The sequence below is a fragment of the Callorhinus ursinus genome, unplaced genomic scaffold, assembly GCF_003265705.2.
Source record: "Callorhinus ursinus isolate GAN/ISIS: 27379988/994484 unplaced genomic scaffold, GSC_fseal_2.0 scaffold25, whole genome shotgun sequence".
Lineage (NCBI taxonomy): Eukaryota > Metazoa > Chordata > Mammalia > Carnivora > Otariidae > Callorhinus > Callorhinus ursinus.
In genome coordinates, this window is record NW_027397087.1 from 27,204,921 (window position 1) to 27,217,203 (window position 12,283).

The 12,283-nt window shown below is 34.1% G+C and overlaps 1 protein-coding gene across 6 annotated transcripts in view; it reads right to left on the reverse strand.

Moving 5' to 3' along the window:
* The window catches only part of VPS13C (vacuolar protein sorting 13 homolog C), a 182,356-nt gene that overhangs the window by 16,375 nt on the left and 153,698 nt on the right, over positions 1-12,283 (reverse strand). For 5 of the 6 annotated variants that reach the window (XR_012373649.1, XR_012373648.1, XM_073877118.1 and 2 more), the window contains 12 exons: positions 11,511-11,592; positions 11,312-11,381; positions 10,583-10,694; positions 10,357-10,470; positions 8,243-8,382; positions 6,485-6,566; positions 5,430-5,543; positions 4,597-4,672; positions 4,008-4,171; positions 2,722-2,767; positions 960-1,083; positions 326-440 (listed from right to left, as the gene is read on the reverse strand). Coding sequence is in view for 4 of the 6 variants with exons in the window: in XM_073877118.1 (XP_073733219.1) it covers positions 326-440; positions 960-1,083; positions 2,722-2,767; positions 4,008-4,171; positions 4,597-4,672; positions 5,430-5,543; positions 6,485-6,566; positions 8,243-8,382; positions 10,357-10,470; positions 10,583-10,694; positions 11,312-11,381; positions 11,511-11,592 (1,239 nt within the window). In the remaining 2 variants the exon portion in view is untranslated. Of the gene's footprint in view, positions 1-325; positions 441-959; positions 1,084-2,721; positions 2,768-4,007; positions 4,172-4,596; positions 4,673-5,429; positions 5,544-6,484; positions 6,567-8,242; positions 9,847-10,356; positions 10,471-10,582; positions 10,695-11,311; positions 11,382-11,510; positions 11,593-12,283 lie in introns of those variants that run through there. The other variant, XM_073877119.1, reaches the window with a different exon arrangement.

Genomic DNA, 12,283 nt, shown 5'->3' on the forward strand with positions numbered 1-12,283 from the left:
ATTGGCTATAAAGTAGGAGACCAAAGTTAACCGTTAACTAAATGAGCTACCACACCAACAGTAATAAAGCCTATGACTTCTTTTAACATTATCTTTTCTGCACAAAAAAGGCTTTGTTCCTGTGCAGAGAAAAATTACCATTCTCATTTAACACATTATGCAAAAATAAAAAACAGATAATAAATTCTACTCTACAAATGACGTTCCCCGTGTAATCCTTAAAGAAGTTCATGAATCAGAACTTTAAGAACCGCCCATGAAATCCTCGTCCTAGAAATCTTTAATATTAAATTTTACCCGGGACCATGAAGAAGAGAATTTATACCTCAAATAAATCATAGCCCTCGGATTCCTGTCTTTCATATGGGCGAATGATGCCATCCTCATGGATGAAACGAGGGGGACGGAGCCTGGACACTTCCTCGGTTGATTCTGCTGCTCTGTATAAGGCAACAGAGTCAATATAAGAAAATACATAAGAATCTTTCAAAATAATACCTACAAATGTATGTGTGGATTAAATACTGTACTACATTCCATATTATATCAATATTTGATAAAAACAGAGTAATTTTAAATAATATGCCCATTATAATGCACCAAGTATTAAAACAAAGTCTACTGGACTCCAGGTTCCCCCCACCTTTCCTTAAAGAAAAGAAAATAACAAAATAACAAAGGCACAGATGAGGCTGTCTACTCCCTGTGCAAGCAGCTAGCACAGGGCCTGGCATACAGTAGGTACCAATCAACATTTGTTGAAAAAAAGAGAAAGTGAACCGTAGAAACTGTCTCTTCTTACTCCTCTCTGGTGGCACCCCACCTTGTGAACCTGTCATAGCTTTCACTTAGATGTCAACATCCTGAAGAGCAGGCCAAGTGTTTAACCTGTTGATGTATGTCTAGCAGACATTAGCACACAGACCCAAACCTTGCACACAGTACGTGTACCTAATTACCTCTGAATTCCTTGGAAGGTGCTGCTGGCCATATCTATGATTCCACCGGTTGGACGAGCCACAGCGCCCACAAGCCCCTTTCCAATTCCTTTAAAGAATCCAGCAGCTCCTTCCTTTTTGGCACCTTCATAGAACCAAGGACAGTGAATGTATAAGATATTTTAAAATAAACAAGTTTGAACTCAACAAAAGCCTGAGCCAAATACAGAAATGTTTTACCCAGGAGGCTTCTAGATTTTGTTTTCTAAAGAAGTTAAATTTAATACTAACACGTAAAAAACACTGGTTTTCAAAGTGTGTTAAAAACACAACTTATTAGGCCCTGCCCCAGACCTACTGAATCTGAAACTCTGGAAGTAGGGCCCAGCAACCTGTGTTTGAACATGTCCTCCAGGTCATCTTGAATCATGTGCAAGTTTTACCACCACCACTGATTCTTAGGCCTAAGAGTCTAAGGTTTCAGAAATGACCAGAAATTTTTCTCTTTATGTCTACCATCAGAAGATTTTTCAAGCTGTGTACTTTTTTTTAAGTATAAGCACTTTATTGAATTATAATTCACCTACCATATAATTCACCCACTGAAATGTACAAATTAAATGTTTTTGGTACATTAACATGTGCCACCATCACCACAATCAATTTTAGAAAATTTGTATCATCTCAAAAAGAAACCGCATGACTGTTAGCATCATTCTCCACTTCCCCCAACCCATCTTCACCTGATCCTGAGCAATTTAGCTCCTTCCTCCCTACTCTAGAAAGTAGAAAGAAATCTACTTTCTATCTCTGTGGATTGGCCTATTCTGGATATTTCCTACAAAAGGAATCAAACAATATGTGGTCTTCATGACTGGCTGTTTTCACCTAGCAACGTGTTTTCAAGGTTCATCCATCTTGTACTTGTATCAGCACTTGATTTCTTTTTAGAGCTGGATACTATCCCATTGTAAGGTATACCACCTTTTGTTTAATTATGCATTAGTTGATAGTCCTTTAGGTTGCTACCACATTCTGGCTACTATGTTCTGCGAACATTTATATGTAAGTCTTTGAGGGAACTATATGTTCTCCATTCTCTTGGGTATATACCTAGAAGTGGAGTTGTTGCCAGACACATAAATTCTATGTTTACATCCAGGTGTCCCAGCACCATTTGTTGAAAAGGCTATTCTTCATGGAATTACCTTGGCACCCTTGCTGAAGATCAACTGACCACAAATGTAAGGGTTTATTTCTGGAATCTCAAGTCTATTCCATTGATCTGTATGTCTATCCATATGCCAGTAACACACTGTCTTGGCTACCATACCTTCATGGTAAGTTTTTAAATTGGATAGTGTAAGTCCTCCAACGTGGTTCTTTTTCAAGACTGGTGTAGCTATTTGGGGCCACTTGAATCCCCATATACATTTTAGAATCAGCTTGTCAATCTCTACAAAGAAGCCAACTGGGGTTTTGATTGAATAAAGTACTTTTTTAACAGGATAAAAAAAAAAGTGAATCAATTGCTATTGAGGACCTAAAGGAACCTAGTTTAACTATTATCCTGCTGAAAATAACATTCAAAGTCTGGGTGAGAGTCTATTACTTAATAGATTCTTTCAACTTTCTGAAGAAAGTACATTGATTAAAAAACGACTTAAGACTATGAACATGAAATCAGAAATTCTCTCAAATAACTCGTAGCAATAACATCTATTATGTTTATTATATATCATCTCTTCAGACTTTACACTGGAAGGAAACATTCTCAGCTTACCTTCCACAGGTTTTGTTATTATCCCAGTCACTCCTCCAACAACTCCCTGAAAGAGAGATCAATCATAAACCTGAATGGAAGGTGCTTAATTTTAAGCCAACCACTAGAGGTCTCTACATACATACTAGAAATAACTTTTTTTAAAGAATGAGAACTTAACCTGATAATGTGAACATGTACCTAAGTGAGCACTATGATTTTTAAAATATTATACAATAGCAAATTTTAAACAAAAGCACTTTGTAGAAGTAACATTTTATAACAGAAAGAAACAAAGCAGATGAAAATATTCTACATCTGGCTCTGGCACCAATTAGCTATGCAACCATGGGCAATTGATTCAATCTCTTTAAGCCTCAGTTTCTGTACCAGTAAAATGAATGAGTTGACCCAAATAATCCCTAAGATCTAATTATAAATTTTAATGAAATTACTTCGTAATTTAGTGGAAGTGTGGAAAACTGAAAATGAAGGGAACTGTGAAGGATCGCAAATAGCCTGACAAGTAAGGCACTTTCAATTAGACAACATACAACACTGGTACAAACACAGAAGTTACAGTTCCTGAAATTATTTCCAAAATTAAAACAGTAATACGCTTATACATTCTTAACACTTGCCAAATAATGGTAGTAAATTAAGACTACCTGTACATTACACAAATGCACAGAAAGAGAACTGAAGTATGCACACTGTTGAGAAGATTAGGTATTTCTGGGAAGAGGCGAGGGTGATCAAATAGTACTTTATAGCTTTACCTCTAATATTTCCATTACTTATTAAAAGGAGAACTTACATCTTATAATTACTTATACAGAGACTATTCATGTATTACCTGTATAATTAAACAATATTCATATATTACCTGTATAATTTTTAAAGTACTGAAAAACAGTGAAAGGCAGTTCCTGGTTTACAAACACTTTGCTTGTACACCTCCCCTCCACAGAAATGGTCAACTGATAACGACCCGAACAACTCCTCCTCCCTCTAGTTACCATAATGTACCACATTTCTCTCTGCTTTGTTTCTTTGCCTTCCAGAAGAGTGCTCTCACTCCAGCCCAAGTGCCAAACTAAGTCTGGGATTTGGGGATAGATGTGATAGTGATATCGGAGAAGGAGAGCCCAGAGGGAAACAGAAAAGTCCACAATTTATCACTACTGCCATTGTGACAGACCTTGACCCACAAGTAATATTCCAAGTTTCAAAAAAACCAGCTAAAGTACATTTGTAAAGTGTATATCAAAGTTCAGGGCTTCTTGAAGATTCAGTAAGAGACTTACACGCAGGAAGCCCTTTCCTCCTCTGGCCAGGCTGTCTCCAAAATCTTTAGGCTGTCGACCCATCTCTTCTCTTCTTTTTTGCTGATATTCCTTGTCCATTGTAATTGCTGCCAAACCTTTTCCAACAGAACCGGTGATGCGAGATACAACTCCTGCTGCACCACCTATCGGAAGACCCAGAGAAGTTAGTCACATTGTTTTCTTTAAAGACCATTATCATTGCTTTAAACAGGTGCTTCAGCTTCTGTCTCAAAGACAAACATACAGAAATATATTTTTATCATTTCCCATTTATCAAGAAGAAGAATAAAACTATTTAAAGTACACTGATTCTCCAAAATTTTTCTGTAAACCTAAAACTGTTCTAAAAAGTATTGTATAAAAAAAAAAAGCACATTGATACAACACTACAAAGACATATAAACAAACCCAGGAAGTCAGTGTCATTTTCCATTTAAGAACAAGGGAACACATCTTTTAAAAGGGATTATTAGAAAACTGATCCTCATTATTTTTTATAAACAATGCATTTTAGAATAATTATAATAAAAAATACATATATTTATATACACAAATAGGTGATACATACCTACAGTGTGTCCAAAGAGACTTCTTACTCCAATCACTAACCCCTCAGCAAATTCTTCAGGGCCTTGAACAGCACCCTGACCCAAAAAAAAGAGAAAAGTTTGCTATTTAAAATTTAAATAAGCTTAAGACTTTTGATCTAGTATCAGGGTTTCCATGAAGATAGAGAATATGTAAAGATCCACAAACACTGTGATATCAATTTTCACCCTCTAACTCAAATACTGACGGCACACCTATTGTGTCTGAAGATACCTTCAACCCACATGTCTCGGCAAACTCTTCTGAGATGACAAAATCTGGATAGGAATAAATCATGGTTTCAGTCACAATCCCATCAGACTGCTGCAGCAAGCTGCACTGATAACGAGACTAAGCCCCCACATGGTCTTCTGCGCCCATGTGTTCTCTCTGGGTTGTCCTGCTAAAACCCTCACTACTTTGGGTTCCTGGATTCCTCCACCCAATGGAGGTGAACTGGTCAGAGGAAAGCTTGAATACAAAACAAAGTAAGCTTTTCTTACCCCGAGTCCTTTCCATAGTGGTGAAACAGGTGTGAAATGGTGTTAACCTACCTAGCATTCTTCTTTACAACCACGTGAAATCCTGGAAAATGTGGGCACGTTTTATCGCCCAGACACTGGAAGTGCTCAATTAATTCTACAACAATCTTTTAATGTCATCTCACACAATTTTAGATAGAACATGACGGTGATGTATTTTTGTTATCTGAACATTATTCAATTCCCAGATACAATTAAAATACGAATTATTTGTCATTAAAAAAACAGAGTTAACATTTTCTGTACCTATACTTAAATAAAAGAGCGATACCTGGAAGGGTTCGTAGAACAAAGCTTCAACTCCTTCAGACAGACCTCTAATTAATCCAAATGGGTTTCCAAGCACATCTAGGCCCAACACAAGGACATACATCTGTTTCAAGAACTAAAGGGGCAAAAAGGATAGGAAGTCCTTTAGTCTGTTGTAAGCAGCAGTACCATGATGCCTTCGGAAGAAGGGAGGATGCTGAGTACATGGGGTTGTTAAAGGGAAAAAATGCAGAATAACCAGGACTACAGCCACTAACTGATCTTTCACTATGTGCCAGGCATTATGCTCGTATAGGTCCGGAGCAGCTCACTCTCTCTCTCTGACAAATAAATAAAATAAAAATCTTTAAAAAAAAAAAAAAAAGCGAGAGGTGAATTACACTTACCTTGCCAGGCTGAGTATACATATTAAATGAATCTATAACTCAACAATACTTACTTTTATTACTTTTTAAATTTTTTTACTTATTATTATGTTACTATTGCTATTACTATGAAACTAGATGGGGAAATAATTAATAACCAAAACAAAACACAAAGGAAAATATATCTTTATTTAAACACAATGTAATAGCCATAATGTCTATGGAGACATAGGAGAAAAGACCCTGCAGCAGAGGAGGGAAAGGGCAATGTCGCCCTGGAGTTCCACGGTGCAGGGATGCGCCCCGACTACCCTGAAACAACTACTACGCCTCTGCATCCAATTCAAGCCACGGAGTAACCGAGGCGTGGGAAGGGCCTGGCTTAGAACTCCTCTCCTGACTCTACTAGACTGTGCTTAGAAACTGGAGACATTTATGAAGTAAGTGTGATGCCTCCTACATCAGTATTCTTTGCCAAAGTGGTAAATGTATAAAACTCAAAAACTTTCATACAGAAGGGAAGAAACGAAAGACATAGCAATTAATCACTCAAGAAAACCACGAAGTAATGAGACTGCAAACTGAGGTAAATTAGATAAACAATTTCTGCACAGTGCACCATCACATACAAATGTTTTGTTGGATACCTTACGATGTATATTCCTTGTGAGCTACTATGATAGGAAATTACCTGTTCACTGTAATGTCTAACAACACTCCACATGAGCTGATCTCTCTTGTAAAACTGATACCGAAGTTCATAATAAGCAAGTCTGGGAGGAGAAAGAAAGATTCAAAGGCACGATGATTACATTCTGAAAGAAAGGGACTTAAAATTTCAATGATAAATTTATCATCATTAATTCCTTCACAGTTTGATTTGTACATCTGCCACATATAATTTATGTTTGAGATCTTCATACAACGGTAACAAAATTACTGTAAAAATAGCGCATTCTCATACAAGTCTTTCATAAATAAAGAGTAAAAAGGTTGAAAAACTCAACCATAATCCCATCATACAGTGGATTTTTTAGGTTTTTTTTCTTGTCATTTCCCGCTTTGAATTCTTTCTTTTCTATCCATATTCAAAAATATTTAAAACATTTTGTATGCATTTTTACATTCAGTATTGTGAATAAGGATTTCTCTAGGTTATTCAAAATTCTATACAACTATTTTTAACGGAGGCAGAGCCTTCCATCATGTGTGTCATAAGAAAACAATTCTCCCACCGTCAGACATTTCCAAATCTTGACAATAATAATTAGGATTGCCATATGTAAATTTTGAATATAACTCTTTGATTGCATTTCATGATTATTTTTTGGAATGAATTCCCAAGAAAAGATTTACTGAGTGAAAAACTACGAAAAACATTTGAGGCTTTGATATATATATATATATATCTTTCCACTCATACAAATAGTTAAAAAAAAAGTTCCCATTTGTTAGACCCAACCCTCTCTAGTACTAGGATTATTCATGTTTTGAAATCTTTGATAATTTGCTTTAATTTGCATATATTATATGAGAAATGATATTATATGAGAAATGATAAAGCTGAGCATTTCAAATATCTATCAGCTGCTGTATCTTCCCTTTTGCAAATTATCTCTTATTGTCCACTGGCAATTACGGCACAGGAATCTTTAGGTTTGTCTTATCTGTGTTTAATATTAAGACTATCGATCTTCTGTCATACTCATCATTATATTTTCCCAGTTCATTTTCTAATTGTTTCCATTGATTTTGTTTTGTAAAGTGTTTAATTGTTAGGTAGTCAAATCTATCTAGTATTTTCCACTGCAGGTTTTCCCTTTGCTTTTAAACTGAGAAGACTGCCTTTACTCAGAGATTTGACAACAATTAACCCTGATATTTTCCTCAGTCTTTTTCATTTGAATTTTATATTTAATCCTTCCATTCCTATGAAATTTGATGTATACAAGTAAGGTGGAAATAATACAAATGGTTTTTCTTTTCTCCAAGGTAACTACTTGTTCCAATATCATTGCTGAATATTCAATTCAATAAACATTCATTGAATTTATTTATGTCCAGCACATGTAAGTATTCTCAGATTAAATGTTACAAAGAGTTATTGCCTATGCTTTTCCATATGATTACACTGAAATCTCACCATACTGCTACATATTTCTAAATATAAATCTGTTTTAAAACATGGTCAATTTATAAGCTACTACTAAATAATTCCATTTTTATTCTACATTCATGTATTAACATATGAATAACTGAAGAAAATATAAAACTCTTTAAGAGTAAAATAAGCATATCTAAAAAGAATAATTAGAAAGGGGCCAAACTTCAAGTATAGCAAGAATTATCATTTTCTAAGCTAACATTCTAGCCCAAATGGGAAGAATTAATATCCAGAAACATAACCTTGGTACAAAACCCTCCCCATCTACTTTAACATAAATCTTACTTGAATATTAGGTCATCCACATCAGTCAGAGTAGCACCTATGCTTTTCAACAGCAGATTGACAGAATGAATTGCAATCATTTCCTGTTTTTCTTTGTCTGACTCTTCACCTCCACTACCCAAGGAGAGACTCAAATGCAACTAAAAGAAAAATAAATAAAAACTAAAAACAAAACCAAAAAAATTACATACATAGGAATCAGATCTTCCAGATACAAATAGATGTTGTATCTTTCAGAATCCTAAACAAAGTTGTTATTTGTTACTCTACTCACCACACAGGATAACTCACTAATACCTGATTCTCATATTTGCTTTTTGATAAAATACAAATCAGTCTGTTCCAAAGAGCTGAAATTTTATCTAAAGTGTATAAATACCATTGTGTTTACATGTAGGGGCTCAAAATACTTTATAAAAACAGTATAATCATTTAAGAAGAAAAATATGTCAACTGGCACACAAAACATGTCTACCAGTCAAAATAATAAATCATCATTTATTTTCATCCAACTGAGGTAAATAATTTATGGCAATCATTAACAATTACAATTATATATTATATATAATATGTATATTTTTATACAATATAATCAACAATAACAATTATAATTATACCATAATAATAACAACAACATGACAATTATGGCAACAATTAGCAAGTTGCTAAATAAATTTTTAAAAGAGTAATAAGGTTTTCAGCTTTCACAGACTCCTTCAACTCAGCTATTTAAACATGAGATTTTCATATTCCCATTTAGCTTCTTCTACTTTGTGCTGTATCATCAATGGTGCAATAGTGGCAAAAGGCACAGGCAAAAGGTAATTCTATCTGGGCAAATAAAGCAGATGACTCCTTTCTTATTCTCCATTTTACCTAACCAATGTAGAGCTCAATAAAAGAGAGTTGGGATAAAATCAGGAAAGCCTGGTTTTGGGTTTGGTTTTGTTTGTTTGTTTGTTTGTTGATTTGATGTGGACATCTGCAGAGTCAGAGAGTATCCAGATCCAGGAAATGTAAGCTTAGGTGGACAGATGTCTAGCCTTTCCCTAAGGCAAAGTCATCATGGAATAAGAAAACAACTTATTATGATCTTAATTATTCAACTTCATAATTCCTAATGTGCATAAAATCATGAATCAATAAATTAACAATCTTTGGCACTCCCCTAAGATTGTAAGCTCCATGAAGTCATTTTATAACTTTCAGAGCAACTTTGATAGGAGACATTCAGCAAATATTTGTTGAAGGTATTGTTCAATCTCATAAGTGATTTTCACTTAATAATGAAAAAGAAATTTGTGTATAACCTACACCTAAAATGATATAAATTTCAAACCTAACACTATAAATATGTCTAATATTACCAAACTAGTACATGAATTTAAAATAGTAACTCAAGTCCATTTTATAAATTAATTTACTTAGCTGAAAGGAATGGTGTATGCAATGGAAAATAATGTGCTGTAAACAGTTTTTGAGAATGTAAAGGATCATCAGTATTTTAGAGTTACTTAATTGTAAATCCGGCCCATTACACAAGTTTAGAGTTATGGTTGGTGGCATTTGTGAATTTACTAAGCAGTCACCTCTTCCTATAAAACCTAAAAAGAACAAAAGGAGAAAAGGAAATGGGTTCATAAAGTACAAAATCAGGCAAGTGAAAGGTATCCAATTTTCTACTCCCTTAGTTACAATCAAATTTTGGAAGGGTGAAAAACACCACATCAACAGTATAATACCTACTTCAGCGTTTTCACATTCTGGTTAGGGCACCCATTATAGCTCTCTGTTTAGACAGTGATAGTAGTTACAAAGTACAACTAAAACATTAAATGTTGGTGAGCACTTCTTCGCTTAATTAAGAAATGCTTTTGTCAGCTCCTTCCTTGAATAAAAGGGTTATTAATTCAAGACTCGAGAACATGCTCTGATGGTTTCTCTGTGGGAATTATGGTTGTACATATGTCACAGAGAATTATCTTAATTATTTCAATTAATCAAACAAAATTCCCACCAAATATTTGATACAAATTAAAACACATTTATACACAGAGCTTTTAAAAATCCTACAACAATTCTGCACAATTTTCAAAATAATAAATGCAACAAACCTTAACAGGGGAAATATGGAAATGTTCAAAGAAACTAAGAACTGACATATCAGTCATCGAAGTCTCCATTAATTCTGTATTTAGAGCATCAATATCTTGTTGGATTAACTTTGTCTGAAAAAAATGAAATGAATTAGTACTTTAATTTTTTTTCTCTAATTAGTTCAAAGAATGGCTGATTTATTTTTTTTGGTTTATAATTTTCCCAAGAAATAAAAATTGTTACCCGTTTTCTTTCAGCTTCAGGGTCAGTTGTTGGGGTAAACAGTGCAATAATAGCTCCTAGAAACCCCTGATCAACTTTCAAGGCCATTTCCTGAATGAGGACCATAAAATACCTGAGGAAAAAAATTTTTTAAAAGACAGAAAAGGGTTTCTATCAAACCTTGTAATTTTCAACGTTAAACTTTGATTTTGGCCAGAAGTCACAATAAGATTTTACTCCTTCATCTCTTAAAAAAAGTGTTACGTGAACAAGATCAAAGTACCCTTAACTGAGCTGTTTTTTTTTTCCCTACGTAAGTTAAGGTTTCACTGAGGTAATATTGCTGTATTGATACTTAGCATTTAAAGTCCCAAATCCCATATTTATCATGTTACAGAAGAGACAAATACAATTAGATGATATAGCATGTATTATTCCATTTTTAAGGGCCATAGCAATTGCTTCCAAGAGCACATTTCACAAATACATACATCATTCATATTTCACTGGCTATTTTATATTCTAATTGGAATTACAAAGAGGAAAAGTGGTTAAGGAATTTTACACTTTAAAATATAGAGGGACAATTATTAAGTTTCAACACAGAAAATTACTTGACCAAAAGTGGATTCGTATGTTCAGGCGGAAAATAAGTTTTATATGGAAGTCAGCCTCACAAGAGTGAAATTTATTTTCAAAGTAGATTCTCATTTTAAATTCCTTTAGATAAATAGGGGAATCTTTACTTACTTGAACTGTAATACTTTACTGTATTCATTAAATCTTGTGATGACACTCACATCAATGAAAGGTTTGGGCTCTTAGAGGAAGAAAGAAAAAAAAAAAAACACAGGAAAATACAATCAAGCTTTATACTAGATCAAAATAATGTCTACTTAATTTTTAAAATAGGATGTCTCAATTTTTTTGTTTCTTTCTTTTTTTTTACCTGAATCCAAAGCAATAGATTTTGGAGGGGCCACAGGATGAAATACAACAGGAAACACTGTACCTGGTAACTGACTATCAACCTTAAAAAAAAAAAAAAGAAAGAAAGAAAGAAAAGAAAATAAATCAGCAGGATTTGAAATAATGTAATAACTTTTAGTTTTAGAGACAAGAGGTTGCTAATTTTATCAGAATTAAATATCTGCATTGTATATGTGGTGCCTAATATTAGAAGTTTCACTTTAAATCTAAAATTCGTATATATGCCAGCAAGGGCAACCTTTTACATAAAGGAATACTTAATATCCTCATCAGTGCATTAACACTGTGCAACGTACACACTATTAATCAAAATATTTGTGCCTATGGATCATGTCAGATTTTGACAGCTTATAATTTAGGTAAACTGTAAGTGGAGACTGGGTATAAAATTAGAAAGAAGAAAAAGAATAAAAATGTCCTAAGTAGTATTTTAGTAGTTAAAAGGAAGAGAGGAAGGGAAGCAAGAAGGGAGCAAGCAAGCAGACAAAAACATTCTCTGATGTTCACTCCTGTGTAGAATGACGAAAGAAAATCTTATTTGGGGATCCCATGAGAAATTCAAAGGAATATGTAAAAATAACAATTTCAGTGCAGGAAAATGCTCTTGCAGGCTAACTGGTCAAATTAAATAGTTTCAACAGTCACAAGGTCTTTGGACTTGGTTGCTAAGTATAAAGAATCCACAGGATACATGGGAGAAGGGGAATAAATATAGAAACGAGAAGAAAAATA